The sequence below is a fragment of the Haliotis cracherodii genome, unplaced genomic scaffold (assembly GCF_022045235.1).
Source record: "Haliotis cracherodii isolate W230 unplaced genomic scaffold, xgHalCrac1.p SCAF_8, whole genome shotgun sequence".
Taxonomy (NCBI): Eukaryota; Metazoa; Mollusca; class Gastropoda; order Lepetellida; family Haliotidae; genus Haliotis; species Haliotis cracherodii.
This window is the reverse complement of record NW_027266341.1, coordinates 41,489,738-41,512,042: the sequence shown is the minus strand read 5'-3', so window position 1 is coordinate 41,512,042 and position 22,305 is coordinate 41,489,738. Positions and strand designations below refer to the sequence as shown.

Sequence of the window (22,305 nt, the reverse complement as noted above, 5' to 3'; positions counted from 1 at the left end):
CTTGTGCCCTTTGCTAGTTTGAAGATTCTGAACTTTTTAATTTTTGCCGTTTCCATGGAAACAGAAACTTAAACTTTTAGGGTGGGTGTTTTGTACGTCCCATATCTTTTTAACCATGCACCCTAGCTTCACCAAACTTGCTACACACATTAACCACAATGAGTACTTGTGCCTTTTGCTAGTTTGAAGATTCTGAATTTTTTAATTTTTGCTGTTTCCATAGACACATTAAGAAACTTAAACTTTTAGGGTAGGTGTTTTGTACGGCCTATATCTTTTTAACCATGCACCCTAGCTTCACTAAACTTGCTACACACATTAACCACAATGAGTACTTGTTCCTTTAGCTAGTTTGAAGATTCTGAATTTGTTTATTGTTGCCGTTTCCATAGAATCATGGTGAAACATAAGTTTTGGGTAGAGTTTTTGTACGATCCATGTTTACAATATTATGTTTCCTAGCTTCAGCAAACTTGCTACATTAACCACTATGATTGTTTTTCATCTTTTATAAGATTCTGAAAGTTGGTGGTCAGTTGTCACTGGAACTCAATCTCAATCAGTTAAAATCATTTAGAAATATGTAATATTTCATTAATTAACAAACTATTTACTATTTGTTGTTGACCAGCAGGGATAACGGGGTATGGGAGCTTTGCTCACTTCTTTCTTGTTTTTTAAATTGTAATGCTGAGAAAGATTCCGTTCTACCGCTATTATATTTTTCATCTTTGACTGGAATAGCTCTTAGTAGAGTTGAAGGATTTTCGAGTTGAATATTATCCGTTGTACTGATCTGATTAAGATGGATGCACAACTCTTTTTAGGGAACTAAATCAGGCAATTTAATTCCATGCATTGGTTGATTGGGCGGGTGGTATTAATATTGATTCCATAAGTCAAAGTGTTTCTGCGGATAATACGTTACATCACATAGAGCGACTTCAAGTTGACCAGCCGAGTTATCGATAGTATGAAGCATTTGAATAGACTGGCCATTTGTTATTCCTGGGAGTGTAACATACATATTAAATATACAAAGATACTATAACATAACTTAAATATAAAATCAACCATTATTTATAATATCGAGTGTTACACTCAAGTATCCTATATGTACAGGTTGATGTTTTACATCTAATACAGAAATTTTGAGGTCTGAAATAATACCCCGCTTTAATTTTTTATATCGATATTTTAGAAAGATTCCGTTCTACAGTTATTATATTTTTCATCTTTAACTGGAATAGCTCTTAGTAGAGTTGAAGGACTGAATATTATCCATTGTACTTATCTGATCAAGATGGATGCACAACTCTTTATAGGAAACTATATAGGCAATTTAACTCCATACCATGTTTGGTTGGGTTGTATTAATATTGCTCCACCTCTACTATGTCCAAATGTATCTGCTATGTTCTTTTCAAGAACTATTTGCTTTTCTCCAGCTTTTAAAATCAGCATCCCATTCGACTCATTTTGTGTGAGACTATGTCCAAAAGGCTTAAAAATTTCATCATTGTGTGAGCATACGCTGTTGAATACCCATCAGATCACAGGATATATGAATTAAGAATGAACAAGACATCATTATCCCCCTTAGATACAAAGAGATGGATTGATAAGGATGGTGTAACTACCTATGCTTATGGTTATGGTGATAATACTGTATCATTGGGAACTATGAGCAACTCTTCTCGTACAAATGCCCTGCCTGGTCCATCTTTAAGATAATAAAGAATAGGCTCTCCTTCTTTCGTAACCAACCATCTTGTGTTATATATCTTAAGGGACCAAATCGGATCGGTTGCACGACTTAGGCCTCCTTCGAATTCACCGGGCTGGTATAAATATCTTATGCTTACTCTATCCGGAAGTTTTTATTCTTTGCCTCTCCTCGGTGCTGAAGATTCGGAAGTCACAGGTTTCATTTTAATCGCATCGGATGGTTTCTCCCCGATTAATCTCGTTACTTCATTATTCAGCACTGTTACAACAGCTGATAATCGTGTCACCCATTCAATTGATCTTAATCAATCTGATTTCATTTCAATCCCAAACTGATAGCCAAACAAACGCCTGATGTCGACATCGTGCTTTGTTAACAGTTTAGTTACTGATCCCATAAACTCATGACCGGGATCTACTTGATATAGCTTAGGCCATTTTAGTGGTCCGCGTTTATATATGCGACTCAGTGCATTAGCTACTTCTGTTAATGGCTCAGCCTCTTTGTATCGACTAGCCACATCCACTCTGGTTAAAGCGTATTTATACGTTTTGCGTCTTACTTCATCATGGGGAAGAAACAAGAGGTCAGCCTGATGAACTTCATTCGTTGTAAAAATATCAAACTTCTTCCTCGGTATATAACCCGGTGCTGGTAAGTATATTTGCCACATCGCTTGTTTCTTTAACCAATCCTTGGCCACATTTGTAGATACCTTAGCTGCGGTGGATAATTTTTGTATTGCTCCTATACCTTTCCAATATCCTCGTGGGCTATAGTAAATTTTTTTCATTATTAATTAATATTGATGATTCTTTTAATACAATCCATGACGATCGTTGAATTGCATCATCATTTTTGCATAAAAAATTCCATCTGTAGTAACAGTATAGGTATATAAATCTAGCTCCAGTGGGGTTGCGGCAGAACCCCCATTACCTAAACTACTAGGTGTATTACATGCATGATTTCACGAGTATAACCAGGAATACTTTGTGCAAATGTTAATATGTGTTATGGCCCTCATGAATTGGTGCTGGACTTCCTGAATATTAGCAAACATGTGACCTGTTTAGAAACTGAATTTGTCTTAATTATAATCTGGAAACCAATTTGATAGTTACCGAAGCCTCATGAACACATTGTTGGCCATCAAATTTGAGCAAACTTGCAATGTTTGTTCAAGGTATCATCTGAAAGAACTGTTTCAGTCATTATCAAGTAAGCTCTGGCATATTAGTGATGACTTTTAGGAGCATTTCTGTCTAAGGTGAACATCATTTGATGAATACTTACAAATAGATGCCATTTTCTTCACGCAACATTTGACATATGTGGTCCACAGTGAAGTCAAATCTTTCTTTGCTGATCTTCACCAAGTGTCGTCTCATAGTCACTATCTATAAAGGTGTATAAGAGGTTCAAGATGTATATTGTTCGGCTGACTCAGTAACCAATTTATGAATCTTATAGAATTATTTATACAAAAAGTATAGATAATTTTTCAATGGATTTTCTTCAACCATGCTTTCATGACAACAAACTGTATACATATCAAAGAGTAAAGGAAACCAAGTAATGTTTTGGTTTTCTGTACAATTGTATTGTAATGAACATAATATTCATTTCAGTTTGCAGAATAGCACACTCCTCCAGGAAATGGTATTTAGAAATTATTTATACATTTTGATAACACAAGTCAGGATGTTACCAAACATCCAATTAACTACACATTTCCCAATCTGGCTTCGAAAAATAAAATAAAATAGTGCCATGGCACTGCAAGTGAACTTGATGTGTAGACAACAGTTTAAAATGTCAACAAAGACAACCATGTCCCTCAGTAGGTTCATATATTCAATCAATAATGGTTACAAGAACTTGACATTCAATATCGCTGATTGCCAGTTAGCACATGGAATAAATCACACATGAAGCAAGTGAAGCAAAACCGATTTACCTCCCCTAGACTGCTACATGCCTGCATAGCAAATACACAACACCCTTCCTTCCTTTAATTGTATGTTCTCTTTTTCAGATTTCACAAAATAACACAAATTCTCAGTACCTTTTTGAGTTTAACTTGATGTAACTATCTTAGCCATAATAAAATAATCTATCTGAAACTTCTCAAATAATTCACTGTATGTACACACTCAACACCTGAGTAATTCAAATCACATGCTATCTATCAGTCTCTCAGGCTGTCGACTAACTCTTGCTGACCATCTCAGTGGAGTGTCTCCTTTCACTGAGGGTGGTGACCCTGGTGGTTATTATTAGGAATGCCACCTCATTCGTCAGGAGTGCAAAGATTCCCTGGACGGAGCCAACTGTCCAGCCACGACCGATAAGACATTGAGATCAGCTAGACCTGCATTGAACGGACCCCCATTGCCAAATGTGCAAATAGCCACTCCTATGCTACTTGAAGCAGGTAATGCGGATGATATACAAAGGGTTCTTCCGTGAGTTGGTACAGGAGCCAACATCAAAGAGCCCCAACATGTAGTGTCGCCTGTTCCGTTGATGCTAACTATATCTACCCAACTCAGCAACATCCTGGATATGCTGGGCAAGAGGATGGCTAAAGGAAACTTCTCAGAACTTAACAGGCATGCAAGGGGAAAGTACACTTAATTCGGGGGTAACGGCGTCGGTGGTGGCTAGAAATCCGGACGTGTTGTCTTGCAGCAGTGCAGACTCGGGAGTTTCCCGTGACATCACACCACGCGCAGGGTCAGGTGCAAGGTCAACCAATCTTGGAACAGGGGGTTCTTTGAACTTCTCTTGATGCTCAGTGCTCACGTCCATCAAGTTGTACAAGAGAAAGTATGGAGAGGTGAGTTTGTGGATTTGACTTTATTGTTGTCAAGCGCACAGTCGCATGATGATTATGATGCATTTGAGATGGAGATGGATTTATCGGGTAATCTGCAGTTCTCGCTGGCCAAGCAGGCTAATGCCAAGGCACTTTTAACATAGGTAAATGGACATGAGCTTTTCACATTTATATGAGTAAATACGTGGTAAAACATTCTTCTCAGCCTACTATTTAGGGCATGTTGGCATACATTGAAACAATCCGTAATGCCGCCGCCTGCTCCAGGTTGGTCCCCAGGATAAGAGGTACCTTAGAGGGGAAGTCGGTAGTGGGCACCACAAGAATGAGTGTGAGTACCTCCACTTCTTGACCCATGAAGTCAGGGGGTATAGCAATAGTAGCCTCAACATACCTCCATGCACCTCCAGTAATGAGCTGATTTGGTTGAGTGTCAAGTGAGGGAGGTAGGCTCTGTAGAAGCTTTCAGAGATAGATACTGGTTCAATCCTTCACAGGCGTGCTCCTCAGCCTTCACATGTGCATTGTTTGGGTTCCCAACTACATTGGAAGGCACCTTTTGTTGAGAGCTTTTGTTAGAGTCCTCAGTTCACTCCATAACAGGGACTCTTAGAAGTTTAAATCAGGGCAATGCTGGTGACCCCTTTTAAGCCCTGGCCTTCCACAATCAATACAGGACTGATGATTGTGGGGGAGGGGGTTTAGCACCGACCTGCTTTATTAAAGTTTTATTTGTCTCGGCACCTTAGAAGGGAGGTTGGCCTTGACTCCTGGTGGGTGGTTTGTAAGAGGAGGCTTGAGCAGACCTGAGCTCCAGAGAGTGAACTTTATCCCTGATAGACTTAAAGTCTTAAAGCCTAGAGAGCACATCCTCCATCTCATGACCACATGGTACAGGAGTGGTAACGGGACACTGATGTGCCTCCTTAGGGGTAAGCAGTTCCTCCTCACCCGACGTACAGCAAGCAGCAGTTTGCTGTACTCGAGACCAGAGTCAAAGTGATGACGAGTTGCCTGCTTCAAAGCATCCTGGGCCAACCCCATCCACAAACAGCTTCGAAGCAAGGTCATGGCAGCATTTGGTGAGAGCATTCCTGAGACTTTGATCTTTGAGATCAAGTCATGAAGTCTACAACTCCAAGCTGCAGCAGACTCGTTTATTTCCTGGCGAGCTGTTTAAAAGCGCTCCATGAGCTCCCAGTATTTCAGGAATTGACTAGGCTGAGCAGTTGGAGTGTACCCAGGTATAGAATTCGCATGGGTACATGTCTGTTCAAATGGTGCCCCAGTCGGACGTGTAACGACATGCAACTTCTGTGAGTAACAGGTTGATGAACCCTGGGGTTGGTTATAGCTGAAGAGTGACCCGTAGGGCCTAGGCAAAGATTTAAGCAATTCTATCCTAGGATGAGGGCCTTGTGGGGGTATTGTCTGCTGGGGAGGCTTCATTGGTATGTGTTACCATACATCATGCAACAAAGGAGACCCCAGAGGTGAATGTGCTAGCAGTGACGATAGCCCAGGTGTGTGTATGGAGGGGCAACAACCCATTGGCTATCCACGAGAGGTGGAGGCACATGAGGACGAAACAAGGTATCTCCAGACCCAACATCAGCTTTATAAGTGGTCTGAGGTGGATGTGGATTAGCGTCATCTGCTAGGCGGGAGATTATACCAGTACAGACTAAGAGAGTGAACTTTATCCCTGATAGATGACAGTGCATCCAGAACTTGTGTATCCTTGCCTAGTCTACATTAGATCATAAAATCAAAATTCTCCAGAGCATCCCTCCAACTTGCAAGTTTACCTCTTGGCTCCTTCAGACTGAGTCAGTGGCTTGTGGTCTGTTATAACCGTAAACTGGTTTCCCTCAAGGTAAACAGCAAATTTGTCCAGCACCCACACAATGGCAAGACACTCTTTCTCAGTAGCGGAATAGTTCTTTTCAACTCCTGTCAGTGCTCTTGACGCATACTCTACCACCCTCCCATCTTGCGTGAGGATGGCCCCTAAGTCGACATCACTCGCATCAGTCTGAACCACAAACTTCTTGGTAAAATCAGGATAGGCCAAAATAGGAGCTGACAACAGTTTCTCTTTTAGGTTCACAAAAGATGACTCACATTCATTTGTCCACTTAAATACAATGGTTTTTTGTGTCAAATCTGTCAGAGGCTTCACAATGTCAACAAATTCATGAATGTATCTTCTACTTGGCATGATGATCCCCCGTTGTAAGCCGTCATCCACAAACTCAGAAATCTTTTTCAACGCATCATGTGACACTCAACAAGGTTTATGAGACACAGGTGCTGCATTTCCAGTTGGTATTGAATGTTTAATAAGGGTTGTGTTGCCTGTTTCACCTTCCATTGAAAACACGTCGCCATTATCTTGTATTACCTTGTAGATGCGCTTTTAATCATTTTCAGCTACATGATAATTATTTGACAATGTTCGAGCCATCTCGTCAACCTTCATACTTCTGTTTGCCTCCTTGTCGCTGTTGATTTGAAGACTTACAGTAACAGGTGAATCATCAGAAGTGGGTGAAAATGTTGCAACCACCGATCCAGCAGTTAACTCAGTTGTGGTATTGTAGGGGTTGGTAAGGTGAAGTAGCACTTTGTTGTTGTTTCGCACTGTATTGAGTACTCGACCACACCCTATTCCAAAACGTTCACATCCAAAAATGCCTGCTGACTCTAGCACTCCTGTTATACCTGGTGAGACCGAGGATGAAACAGTTCCATGTACAATATTCATGCTTCTGGGTGGCACTTTAACTGAATGTTCCACGTTCACATGACACACACTGACTGTTGGTGAGACACTGAAGCATGAGTATTACTCATACAGAATCATACAGAATGTCAATTCCCATACTAAATTTCATATCCAGTACTAGTTGTGAGAATAAGTCCATCCCAATTATAGCTGTTTACATTGAATTCTTTACCACAGTGAAACAATGTTCTTGAATTTTCTGTTTTTCCACCTTGCATGATGTAACTATATCCCATGCAGTTCCCATATCAGCCCCTGACACAGTATTAGGTGCTAACAATGGAGGAAGACTCAAGTTGCCGGTAAACTCAAACGATGTTTACTTGTTAAGATCAAAACAATAACTGGTTTAGAGTTACCTCCCTTACATCAATATCATGCTTAGTGTTTGAAAAAATCATCAACTTTTTGCAATGGTGTGTTCAGCAAAAGTTGTCTAACCGGCAAGCTAATGCATGACCTCAATGATTTTCTCATAGGTGGAATTGCAGGGACGAAGAGTGTGGTGACAAGCTTGATACATGCTTCTGTACTTTCAAGGAGCTGCGCATTCAAGTGGCACATGAGAAGACAGTAGGTCCTGCGTCTTGCTTAACATTCCTACGTCTTGAAACCGACACAGACAGGATGCAGGTCAGAATACCCCAGGAAAAGATTGTAAATATCACCATGATCATACATGATATGCTGGTAAGATTAACTTCATGAGCCCAGCAATACCCGTGGGTAGACCATTTGGCCACAGACTGATTGATGCCCATGCCAAGGTAAGTCATCAAGCACACCATGTTCACATCACGCGGGGAGTTCAAGAGGACATAGAGGTTTGCATGGCTAGGGTTCTTTGGGGGATTTAACGGCGTGTCAGTTTTTCAGAATCAAAAGTGGGCTGACAATACGTAGCTGCAGCGGTTAACTGACAATGTGCAGCCAGCACAATAACAGGCATACTTTAACAGGAACTGGGCAACAGTCTCTGGCTCCGGAGTGGGTGAGGGATTGCTCAACTCGAGCTCGTGACATGACACTGCTGAAGCTGTTTCCGACTGTGCTGTCAGTTTGTCTGTGGGGCACAGCCTTTGTAACAGGAAAGTACTTTTCTTTTGTGGTAGCCAAGCTGTAGTGTCAATCATCAATAAACAATCTTCAAAGACGCCTAGAATCATGTCACTGATTAGGCAGCTATAGTGCTGCAGTGCCTCAAATACAACATTTTGTTCAAGGCAGGATATATAATGACACAGATTCCCTGTCAATATTTCACTGGGAACGATTCCGCAATGCAGCTCCAGCAGCCAACTTGCAATCCGCGCCACTTCCAGACTATCCCTGGCAGAGCTAACAATTGAGGCAGAGCGGCTTCTTCTGCCATCCTTGGCGGCAAACATGTGAGCAACTTACCAGGCAAGAACCCAAGCGTTGCAAGCTTTCAGAGCATCACAGAACCTGGGAAACGCCTGGCCAGTTCCAATCACTCACCTGGTATATTTCATAGCTCAACTGTCAGTGTCCAGATGTATCCGGACATATTTGGAGGTATAATGGCTGGTATTTCAACGTACCATAGGCTACAGAGCATGGTAGATCACACCGGCCCCTTTGTTATTACTAGAATGATTACCAGGTAAGCAAAAGTGTCAAGAGAGACAGGATCACAGAAAAACAGAAAACCTGTTCGAAGTAATTGTAAACAACCTGCAATTTGTCTGTTCTCCTACCTATGAAGTAAGATTGTTCAAAGCAGTATATTGCTTGGCCTTCTTTGGTTTCTTTCGGGTGAGTGAACTCGTGCAAACCAAACAATCTCAGCCAGGGTGCGCTTTCTTAGCAGTCAAAGACACTACTAAGACAGTAACAGGCACACTAAGGCATTCGAAAACAGACAGGCTGTCACAAAGTATTGTTGTTTCCATTTCTGCAATACCTGACCACAATCTGTGTCCAGTGGTTTCAATTAAAACATACCTAACACTACGATCGCAGGGTCAGACTCAAGCCTTCATACACTTTGATAAATCTCCCCTGACCAGGTATCAATTCCAGGCTGTGCTAAAAACTACACTGGCACATAGCGGCATCTGCACAGCAGCAGACTCTTCGCATTCCTTCAGGATTGGCACAGCAGCTTGTAATGGAGTGAGTTCAGATTTGATACATCACTTTAATAGGTGGGGGTCAGAATATTATAAAAGCTATATACATACAATGATTTAAATTTCCCAACCGTGCAAGAACAGTTTTCTTCCCATTGACTTGTGTTTTCAGTATGGTTGGTGGGGTCCAGCTTCCTGACCCAGGCAAGGCAGCACCTACAGGACAATAACTTTGGTATCCTGGTGGGATGTCTCTGGTTGGCAAGGGGCAGCATGAGGTGGGAGGAGCTGACCAAGGTGATAGATGCCCAGGTCAACACGGGTAACATGGTGGGTGTACATGAGCGCGAATGGTCGTGGTTGTGGGGAAACACCTTGGTGCTGGTGGCCAGGTGCTGGTGGACTGTATTACAAGTTACATTTGGCATACATCCCAAATTATATAGGATAGGGTTACCCACTTTACAGCAGGAAACAATTTATCCATTCTGCTTCACGGCAAATGGCTTAATGTCAGCTTTACAGCAGATGGTCAGCTTGGCAGCATTAGTTGCCCTCGCTCATTATTTGGCAATGGTACTTGGCTGACACCATAAGCTGCATAGCAACATGGGTTGCTTGGCAACGGTTGCTGTATTGGTAAGCAACATGGGTTGCCTGGCAATGGTTGTTGCAGGGCAGTGGTGGCTACATTGAGGTTCGCTTACAAGAGTTAAGCGCATTTTCTGCAGTCACCAGTACCTCCACATCCACAACCATTTCATCCAAACAACATCTCTTATCTTAGTTTCAAGTTCCCCTATCATGCATGATAAAAGCCATAAAAGGAAACGCCAAATGCTAAACACAAGCACAAGCACAAACACAAGACAAGTTTCATTCTTAGGCCACATGTAAAAAAAAATTCTATACAGATGTTTTACAGGAAAATACCTGTAGGTAGTTTGGATTATAAAAACAAAATTCTGAAGGAAAAAATCCATTTTAACAGCATTTCTGTTGACGGATCAGTAAAGTAAGTAAAAAAAAGTGTGGCTTTACCATATTGTGAATTCTCAAGGATTAAACCATATATCTACTGACACAAAACCTAATCTAAAACAGGAAATACAATTTGCCTGGTCTTCTGAGAACTTTGAAATTCTTATTCATAGAATTACACTAAACTACTGTCCGTTGGTAGGTCAACACTTACTGTCTGACTGTTGTAAACAAGCACTGAGTAGAATGAAGCAATCTTCCCAGATGGTATCTGCATTATTCCCGGTATGTAACAATCAGTGTCATTTGTCAAGTTAATCACACGCACAAGCACATAGTCACCAACCTGCAACAATGAATAAGCATCTTTATGATCTAACAATCAAACCAAACTGCACATAATTAACCATTATTATGAAAATGATACATGGTAAATGGAACCCTTTTTTTCTGTGAATACAAAATGCCTTAAAGATAGTGGTCAAATGCAAAAATGTTATATTTGGGACCACACTTTCTTAGTAAAGTATTAATTCTAGTACTTTGGGGGTTGAGTCCCATCCGGGATTCAGGCATTGTGTATTCATAGTCAAGAGAGCTGTGCCAATTTACACTTGTCAGTGGCTGAGTGGGTGCTGGCAGTTTGGTGCCTCACTCTGAGAGTGTGGGTTCATATCCCACTCAACCCAAGAAAAGTACCAGAATTTGTACTTTACTAAGAAATATAACATTTGTTCCTCTTTTTTATGTTATGATTAGGTCTTAAATGTAAATGGATTATAGTCCTAGTGATTGGAAATCCTGTTTGGAGTGATGTAATGTACCTCAAGCAACCTATACTGAACAAAAAAAGTTCCTGTGACACTGAATAAGATTTAATGCAAAGTAATGTTTATTACCAAATCTGAAACAATTTCGGTTTGCAACAGATAAAAGACTCCTGTAAGTGTTCAAATGGTTTAATTTGCCATAATGACTTTTTCATAAAAACATGAACATGCCAAAATGTCAATTTACAAATCAATAGTCTACCTCAAGCAAGCAACACATCTTCGTCTCATGAAATGGACCAGGTGTCGAACAAAGTCCTGTGGGATATCTGTCCATATCTGCTGGAGCATGTTTTGAAGTTCCTGGAGTGTCTGTGGAACACGTGGTTGACGTCGAAGCCGCCGATCCATCTCATCCCACATGTGCTCGATTGGTGAGAGATCAGGGGAGCGAGCTGGCCAGGGTATGACATTCACATTGTTTTGTTGAAGAGAATCCTGAACAAGTCGAGCAATATGAGGCCGGGCGTTGTCATGTTGAAAGGTAATGCCGGGGCCATGACAACACAAAAACGGTAGAACAACTGGGCCGATGATCTCATCGCGGCAGTGCTGTCCATTGAGATTTCCCTCTACCACTATCAAACGGAGCCTCTGTCTTGCTGTAATCCCAACCCAAACCATAACGCTGCCGCCCCGAACCGTTCTTCTCCCATGACATAATGATTGATGTAACGTTCACCTTGACGTCAGTACACTCGAATCCGTCCCTGTTGTGGCTGAGGTGAAAACAAGACTTGTCAGTGAATAGAACTTGTCCCCACTGCATGGCCGTCCAGCGTAGACACTGTCTGCACCACTGTAGACGTGCTTGACGGTCATTTCGTGTCATAATGGGACGTCTGGTGGGTCTTCTGGCAACAATCCCTGCACATCTGAGGCGACGACGTACGGTTTGTGAAGATATTCGTCGAAGGCCAGGGATGCCTCTTGCAGTCACTGTTGCTGGCTGGAATTGATTTCATAGGTGTGTTGTTCGAAACCAGTTGTCTTGTCGATTATTGGTTACGCGTGGCCTGCCACTCCGAAGATGGTCTCTGACTGCATTCGTCTGTTGCCAACATTGCCATAAATACCAAATAGTGTTTCTGTGGACGTTAAATTGTGTTGCAACATCACGTTGACTCGATCCTGCTTCAAGCATACCAATGGCTCGCAGACGCTCATTTTCAGACAGGTGTGGCATTTTGTAATGTTGAATAATTGCGTAATATTGTTGTTTTTCTGAGTGGTTTTTGTCAGCACGATGCTAAACAATGCATATGGAATCCCGTTAACGCACATGTTTTTATAACCATTCTTGGTTAGTGAAATGCATGGGACTTGCATAAAAGTCAACTTTTGCATGGAATGCATGCTTTTCTGTAGCAGTTGCGTTTTTGTGACTTGATTCCATACATGTACTACAATATTGAAAACCAAACTTTACTTGTTTGAAATATACACTAAAATATTGGTGTCACAGGAACTTTTGTTGTTGAATATATTTATAGACCTACCCTCAGAGGAGGATTACTAACAGCTCCTCTTGTTGGTAGGATAAACTTTGTACTGATCTTCATGGTCTTCTCATCAAAGTAACGCCTCACTCTAGCATAGCGAGGGTTGGGACAGGCCACGACAACACCTGGGAAAAATCAAATTGGAATATGTTGAAATGAGCAAAGTCTAATTCTCATTAATGTTAAAACTTTCATAGTTTCATCGTTAAATGTTAATTTCACATTTCTTTAATAATACAGATCTTGTGGACAATAACATACATAGTCCTTTTGCCAAAACAGGATTAAAGGTATATGGTGTCTCTTTTGAAAATTGGAAAAGCTTATATGAGTTCCAAGTGTCATGTCTCTAGAAGAATAATACTTTTGAAAAATTCAATCTACCTTCTAATATTATGTGTCATGTTGCCACATTCCTGTCTAAACTATGCAAAATGTCTTTCGAATAAGTTCAGTGTGCGCCAAAGAAACCAGAGGAATTGTATTTTAATTCCATTTATATGATACAAAAACAGCAATACCAATCTGCGAGTTATTTCATCTTATCGCTTCCAAGTACAACTCTTAAAACATTGGTAGAGAACATTGTACTATACAGTGCTCCTGTATAATAGACGGTCCCTTGTACCAGTGCACATGCGCAATCAGAACAGGCACCAGATATAATTATAAACACGCCCGTGTTTCAACCTGTTCAATACTTGTTTAGTTAATGTCATTTCACGCTGGTTCTCTCAAGTAAAGTGATCGAACAAATGGAACTCTGTTCTTATTTAATTGGTACCTTCCAGAGGTTTGAACAAAACCATAGGCCAAGCACTGGACAAAATATCATCCATTCCAAACAATCAAAAACTTGGAAATACCACCATTCCAAATGGAATTTGTCAAGGTCATATTTCCAAGCTTGGATTTGTTTGGATTTGTTTTCGATATGTTTGGATATGTTTGGATACAACATGTCATAATCATATCTGTTAAACGTTGTACAACTTTTGACCTTATGTGAAATTAGTAATGACATGAAAGTAAATAATTAAGAGTATTATGGCACTATTTACCACGAAAAGACCAAATCATGAGCAAATTTAACTAAAAGAATTTCTGTCATTTAAAGTGGCTACTCTTTATTCAATTTCTTATCTTCCTTGTCTATAATCATATGACATTAACTATGAACTTTGAACAATTAAACAAATATTTTGTTTTCCCATACCAACTTACGGTTGTCGTAGAACAATGACCGTTTCGAGGGCCTCATTAGAGGGCCTCATTATAATAATTTGAACTAATATACATATGTACATAAAAGTACTAGGTATAAATGAATTTTGATAAGTGTTTGTACAAGAATATGAACTTCGAATTATCTCGGAATTATGCGCAACACATAGGGCTGGAAATTTTATAATTGGTCTGAACCTATCTGACGGTATTTCAAAACAGGGAACAAGATTTCGTCAAATGAATCATTGAGCCAGGAATGCAACGATTTAAATGCTGACAAAATGAATAAACATATCTGGAACAGAGTAGACTGTTCATGCGGACAATTATATGCAACGTCTATTGCCAATGAAGTTTATCACCCCATGTTATAGCATTTGTTTGGTCTCCTCCCATTAGTAAGACAGCCCAGTTGTGAAACACCTTAAAACAACAATGTCATACCTGTTTGCACATGATAATCAGGTAATTAACCCCTATCATGAACATGGACTTGTCTTATTATAGACAAAAGAAATGACTCAAGATGCTTGATACCCTCTTTTACATTATTTCATTCAACATTTTAATGCATTCATCCCTTAAATCCATTGTTTTAACATATTCGCCACTTAGAGTTCAGTTAAAGTTAATATCACAGTTCACATCACAGTTCACATCAATCTCCTTGTACACACGCTTTCTTGCTGGTGGAGCTTCACCTAGGTCTAACTGAGATAGCTTGGTCTTCTCAGATTTCTCAATCTTCTTGATGATCTCGATGAACCTGTAGAGATTAGGATGACGATGATTCAGTGATGCATTGAGGCGACTGTGGAAACGCACCAGGTTGTTGCAAAAGAGGGAATCTGGCTTCATAATCCACCCAGTTTGTGACTATGTAGTCGTTGAATTCGTCAGCATTCGGTACATCGGGAGACTGGTTCATGGAGTCAATCCATGCATCCTGAACCTGTTGAAGAGGCAGCAGAGGCAAGGCAGCAGCTCGTCGGATCCACTGGAAGAAACACCCCGAAACACGCCGACTGAGCTGAAGGAGGGAAATATAGCTGCAGCCTCCGGATCATATCTCAAGACCTCGTCGTTGTAGAGGGCTGGCATAGGAGTGGTTGGTTCTTCTCTTGCTCTCTTCCTTAAGCTGCCAAAGAACTGGATTCTGCTGGTGTCTTCTGGTGGGTGGTTGTGTACAGTGAAATTTCTAACAAAATTTCCAACTGTTGTACATTTGCCAATGCAGGTCTTATTGGTACATCGCCAATGAGTACCAGTTTGTTCTTGTAGTGGAGATATCCCTGAAAGAGGACCTGGAGAGTACCTCTTTGAATGCTAATGAACTCAACCTGCGGCAAACCTGCCATGATTGTGCATGAATTGTTCACAGACTAGGGGGAATTTATATGTGTAATAAGCAAGTTTTATCAAAACATGCATCTCAACTTTTTGAGTAAGCTCCTACAAGCTCCTAACTCATTTATTTCCTGAGAATATTCAAACAGAAATAATGGCCTACTCTTATTAATTAATCCGCTAATCATGGGCTGTGACCATTGTTATGTGGGTAGACTGGCTGTGTTTGTTAATCCCACCTACTCCACTGTCTTACAATAGGTGTCTCACTATTGGGATGTAACCATCTGTTTCATATAAAAGATAGAAGCCAAATAAATGGGACAATTAGTTGTTATGAATTAGCTTTACCTCTGTGACATATTACGCAACTAAAGGTGAATATGTTTATCAAATTATCAATTACAGTAATTAACCTAGTGTCCTTATTTATACACAATTTAATTACGTATTGGGGTACAATATATAATACACATATACACGGAATGATTACTTATTTTGTCAATTTAATCATAACCCAAATCATACAAATCAAACATGTGAAAATAAAAGTAGTGACTAACTTTATGATCAAGGGTATAAAAACTCAATTGTATCTATTGATCCTAATAGTATAACAATAAATCCTGTGTATTTATTGAGCATATTTAGATACATTCGGACCTACGATCGCAGTCATATAATCAATCAAGGAAAGTATATTAGATTGAATTAAAAATGTGCTATCACTAAAACAAAATTTTCCGTTATCCACGTTAGCCTAAACCTGGGAGAAATAAAGCTCTCATCTGTTCTGAAGACGCCGTCAAGATTAGTTGGCGCCAGTCTAGACTGTCCAATCAACGTGAATATACAAACTGTGATGCTACTTGACCAGTTGATGACACCTGTCAAACTCAAAGTGCCCCTGGTCCTCCACCCACCATGTGTAATACTTTAGCGCACTTGATTGTTTTATTTGCAGTTATATCACTGTTAGGCTGAGTGATGAGAGAATACATTTTGTTGTTTTTGTTAACGATCGTTTCCATTTTAAACGTGGTAACCTTATAAGTGACTAACGTTTTTATCATGATGAAATAAAACATATTAAAATAATCAGAGGGACTGACGATAGCATTTTTCGCATAAATGTCATGCTCGCATTAATTTCATGATTTACTGAAGATAGATTTCAACATTTCTGAGCAACGATTATGTTTGGGTAAGGGAAGTAATCTTGTCTCCGCTTGCAATTGGATTCAATCGGGCGAGCAGTTCCGAGATCGCAGCTTGCCTGTTCGATACGACCAAAATGCGGCATCCGTGTTGTTCACGCTCCGCTGATCACGGGGCCTCATTTGTCTGTTTTCTGCTTATGAGCCGGGCTGCGCATGAAACACGGGTGTCAAAACGAATATATTTACCAATTATATGTACTGTCAATTAGCCAGTTCAAGAGACAATACCCTGATTCTACCACCTTTAGGTGTAATTACGTCGCATGCCCCTGGTTCACGGTTTCGTCTGATCTCCCGTCATAAAACCACGATGTTTATTTACCTGGAGCCTCAGACAGCGCCGACTTCCTGTGTACATGTACGTACATGGCAATAAATAGTTTGACAGTTGTTTGACGGAATCAGTCAATAATTATTGACACAGTGATGTAATTAAAATTCGTCACTATTCACAACTCCTATTTTGATTTTTCTATTGTTCAGCTGTATTTTCGATCAGTTTTATATGTATAAAAAATCTTCTCTAGTATTTATAAACCAAACCTAAAAACATTATATAAGAACAATTGTGTGTTTAAAAGGTAAGTTTTCTATTAAAACAACCATGCAAGTAAGATTTCAGCCGTAATATTACTTTACAGATTACACATCTTATATGCTGCATACGCAGCGAATGTAATGCTACTACGTCACAGCTGCCTCTGTAATTAAGGGCTGGAATGTTTTTGTGAAGGCAGTTAGAACAGACGAATTTCCCCCCTCGCTGTATAATGACGGTCGCTAACCATATATATGTATTTTTCGTGTTTTTGGCTTGATTTTATTGTCCTTTGGTGAAAACAAATGTTCAGTTGTGAAAGCAAACCCTTTTCTCCTGAACGTTAAAAGACAGGAGACTTTGTTTTTGTCTGAAATATCAACGTTGAAGTCGTTTATATATTCGGAAATCCATATTATGGTAAATATTTATTAAATGCATGTACTGTTTTGTATATATATGTATATATTATTATGTTAATATGGACAATGGTAAAATTCATTATCACAGTTTTTAGTGCTATTCACAGATGCATGTAAATCTGCTTCGTGATGAATGAAGCATGGCAATAAATGTATGCATCTGATTCTTCATTTGTTCTGTATTCTTTGATGAGAATGAGTTTCATTAATGATGATCACTCTCACAGATTATTTGATAAGAGGATAGGACTTTAACTGGAAAATAGTTATGAAAAATATATATATATAAGTATAGGCGGTCTGTGCACATGTGGTGAAACTGATACCTCATTGATTTGATAATCGGGACTTGGAAATCATAGTCTGTCATTAAATTGATTTTAAAATATATGGTTTGACTGTAGTACGTCCTGACATGATAATATTATGTTGTAAACAACTTATCTTATCTTATGTTATGTTAAGTAAAACAATTATTGATAACTTCCTGAATTCCAATTGTTCAATGAACAGAATTATTCAAAGCTCTGGCATGAGACAACAATAAATTAGATGTTACCAAAGATTGTCCATTTTATGATCTTAGGCACATGTCGGCACACTTACATGTGAGCCGTCTAGACGACTGTCTGTTTTATAATTAAATGGCAGCTGCCATCCAGCCGAATACTTAATCTTGAGACCTATTATTGTCTTGTCGAGTCAAGTGCGGGTCTCTCTCTCACCTTAGGGAGAATGCGACTGTAAAAGCCCCTCGCTAGACAGACAAGTAGTGAATGTTTGAGATAAGTTTATTATTTATTATATATAGTTTAAACTCAATAGATAATTCATAGTCTTTTTATTGTTCAAATTACTAATAAAACATATTTTAACTTGTTCCTTCTAAACATACTCCCAAACAATTCCAAACCATTCCAAACATTTCCTTTGTTGGAAATATGTTTGGAAATGTTGCCAATCCAACTTTGGATTTTACGTAAAGATCGATCCTTCAAAGCTTTGGAAAGGTTGGAATGAGCGATCTTTCCAAAGCAATCCAACGTTCATTCCAAATTGGAAAGGACGCTCCTTGGTCTTGAGCAGGGTGCATGCATCTTGTGATGGTAATCAGGAGCCACTGGCAGCCACTGTGTATAACACCATCTGCCCAAGAATCTGAGCTCCACTAAGGGGTCCGACTATTTAACGTCCAGGAAGGTCTGGGACTGTCCGGAAACGTCTGTGATATTTCATCGGATGTCCGTGAGTTTAATAAAAAAGTTAACACTTTAGTAATGGTGGTCCTGCGTTAGGAGAATAGGATCAATTGCCTTGTTTATACTTCATTAATAAGTGTAATTTAAAATTGAAGAAAATGGATATGAATTATAATAGGGTACATAGGAAATGGATAGTTCCTGGTTTATAGTACTTTGATAAGCCCATACTGACCAGCTTACAAAAATTAAGTAATGAATGAAAAATAAGATATATCAAATAAGACCCAATAGAAAGTGAATGAATTTGGAGAATAGACTTCCTGTAAGAAATAATGTTGTACAGAAATAAGAGTGAATATAATGGTATCAGTGAGAATCAAGTATTTATCAAGAAGAATCGGAACGGTATGAAGCCATGTTGAGTAGGAGATTAAATTTGCAATAAAAATAACCTTGTATGACTTTATGTATGTGAACAATTGGGAGACAGATCTAAAGAAAAACATGAATATCACAAATAAAATACACACATTAATGTCACTTTATAATAATTACTACAAGAACATAATTAAATGGATTGTTGTTATTCAGTATCATTCCCCGGAAGCTCCCAGACAATCCCCTGACATTCCCGGAGGCTCTGGATGTTATTTAGAAGGACCGCCACTAAGGAAGGAGACTCCCAGTTAGGAAGTAGAGTATTGAATCATTACTATCACATGAAAGTGAATTACCATATTATCACATTCATTGAAATACCAGTGTGACACAAAGGCTAGCTAGAAGGGAGGCACTTAACTTTATCATGCACATGACCTCGAGTTACAGTCATCCAAACATACAAAAATGAGATACCCAGGAGGCTAGAGACATCAATGATGGCTGAGATCACTCTCATCTGAGAAGGCCCGCGTAATGCTTTTAGATTTTTTTATGACAACCTCGCCTTAGTGACAACAATTGTTGCTTAGTCGCCAGGAGTAGTATATGTAATGGGGATTCTGGACCACTTCCACTGAAGCCAGATTTATATACCTATAATGCTACTATAGAGGTAATTTTTTATGTGAAAAAGATGATGTGATTCAATGATCGTCATGAGACTAAACCAGACTGTAATGAAAAGGGCTCTAGCTCATCACCACTTGGAGCCATTTTCGAACCTATCAATGCTTCTATGATATAAATTTTTATAGGTAATGGGGATTCTTGACCACTTCCACTGGAGCCAGATTTATACACCTATACTGCTACTACAAAGGGAATTTTTTATGCAAAAATGATGATGCGCACAAACGATCGTCATGATTCGTATTAAAAGAAACATCAATATTAATTAATAATGGATAAAATTTACTATAGCCCACAATACAAAAATAATACAAAAATTAGCTGCTGCGGCTAAGGTATCTATAAAGATGTGGCCAAGGTTGGTTAAAGAAAAAAGCGATGTGGCAAATATACTTATCGGCACTGCATTATATACCGAGGAAGAAGTTTGATATTTTTACAACGAATGAAGTTCATCAGGCTGACCTCTTGTTTCTCCCCCATGATAAGGAAAGACGCAAAACGTATAAATACGCTTTCATTAACCTCGAAAGATTCAACAGAAGTACCTAATGCACTGAGCCGCATATATAAACGCGGACAACTAAAATGGCCCAAGTTATTTCATGTAGATCCTGGTCGAGAGTTTATGGGATCAGTAACTAAACTGTTAACATAGCACGTTGTCGCGATCAGGCATGGTGAAAAAGAGGCAGACAGTAGTCAAGCTATCGTTGAAAGATTTAACCGGACATTAGCGGAACGTTTGTTTGGATATCAGTATGGGATTGAAATGAAATCGGAACAATTAAGATCAACCGAATGGGTGACACGATTATCAGCTGTTGTATCAGCGCTAAATTATGAAGTAACGAGATTAATCGGGAAGAAACCATCCGATGCGATTAAAATGAAATATGTGACTTCCAAATCTTCAGCACCGCGGAGAGGTAAAGAATAAAAACTTCCGGATAGAGTAAGCGTAAGATATTCATAAAAAGTCCGGTGAACTCGAAGGAGACCAACGTCGTGCAACCGATCCGATTTGGTCCCTTAAGATATATAACATTAGTCGGTTGGTTACAGAGAAGGCGAGCCTATTCTTTATTATCTTAAAGATGGACCGGGCAGGGCATTTGTACGAGAAGAGTTGTTCATAGTTCCTAACGATACAGTATTACCACCATAACCATAAGCATAGGTAGTTACACCATCCTTATCAATCCATCTCTTTGTATCTAGGGGGATAATGACGTCTTGTTCATTCTTAATCCATATATCCTGTGAGTGTCACTTCTTTAAGTGTTCATCTCGTGTTTACATGTTCCACCATTGAATAATGCTTCTTTATACTGTTCGTGTTTGATATGCTTTTTACCACATACTTCTTAACGCCTTTAGTTTTTCTTATCTCCCCATTATCAGCCTTGTTTATAGAATACATCTTAGGTCTTAATCCACCATACTCCAATATAGGGGTCCAGCACATTCATCCTTCATCTTACCTAACACCTTTTTATTTACTACGCTGTGCAGTGGATTATCTTTTGGGTAATCACTCATGTCGTACACATCTATTTTTTCTGCCATATCTTTATACACATCCTCGGTTTGTATTTCCATCAACAAAGAATCTGTGTCGGTATATAACACCTCTCACCTATCACTGTATTGCTTCTTAAGTTCGTTGTAATAAAAGTCATACATTAAGTGTTTTGACAAGTCAAAAATACTCATACCAACGTACAATGGTCTGTTGAATTTTATATTACTCTTCTGCATATGTAGTGCGGCTAAGTCGTTATCAAATATCTTACTTCTGTTAAAAGCCGGACTGGCTATAAGTTTCCTGAGTCTTTCCTCGTCATTAGATTTGACTAATTTAACATCAACATGCTTCCTTAGATTCTCCATAGTTTTACCAAATACTGAGTTATTCATGAGCTTATATAGATTCTTTTCGAAATTGCTGGTAGCCATCTTTCTTAAATCTGTGTTCAGCCTTATATAGGGCTCTATCCAAAGGCTATGATCAAACTTTAGAACTCTGCATATTTTCTTTAGTTTCATAACTAACTATAGATATAACTGGATATTTCTGTAGTGAACTATATATACTAGCCACATAAAGAAATTGTGCACGGAGAAAATATATTCTGGATTGAATTACAACACAGCAAGAACAAAATGATGCAGACGCTGTAGCAGCTGAATGATCGGACCATAAGAAAATGTCAACGGGACCTGAACAACATCTGTTACGATGACGTCAGAAGATCAAAATGGAGTAGGGGGTCAAATGACAAATTCAAAAAGTCAATAACGGGTATGACCACCCTGTGCGTGAATCACAGCAGTGCATCGGCGACGCATGGAGTCCACCAAATGGGCATGGAAGGCCTGGGGAATGGCCTGCCATATCCTCCTCAAATCCTGTGCCAAGTCACGGACGTTATTTGGAGGACGCGGAAGACGATGCAGACGGCGCTCCATTTCATCCCACACATGCTCTATTGGGGAGAGATCTGGAGAAA

General features: G+C 39.5%; 1 protein-coding gene and 1 pseudogene across 1 annotated transcript in view; one reads left to right on the top strand and one right to left on the bottom strand.

The window, feature by feature from the left end:
- Positions 1-22,305, bottom strand: part of LOC139449468 (von Willebrand factor A domain-containing protein 3B-like) — a 521,695-nt gene that overhangs the window by 145,298 nt on the left and 354,092 nt on the right. The window contains exons 23-25 of the mRNA XM_071230886.1: positions 12,763-12,890; positions 10,648-10,779; positions 3,026-3,129 (exon numbers count right to left, since the gene is read on the bottom strand). Coding sequence (XP_071086987.1) covers positions 3,026-3,129; positions 10,648-10,779; positions 12,763-12,890 — 364 coding nt within the window. The remainder of the gene's footprint in view (positions 1-3,025; positions 3,130-10,647; positions 10,780-12,762; positions 12,891-22,305) is intronic.
- Positions 7,639-9,573, top strand: LOC139450218 (uncharacterized; annotated as a pseudogene).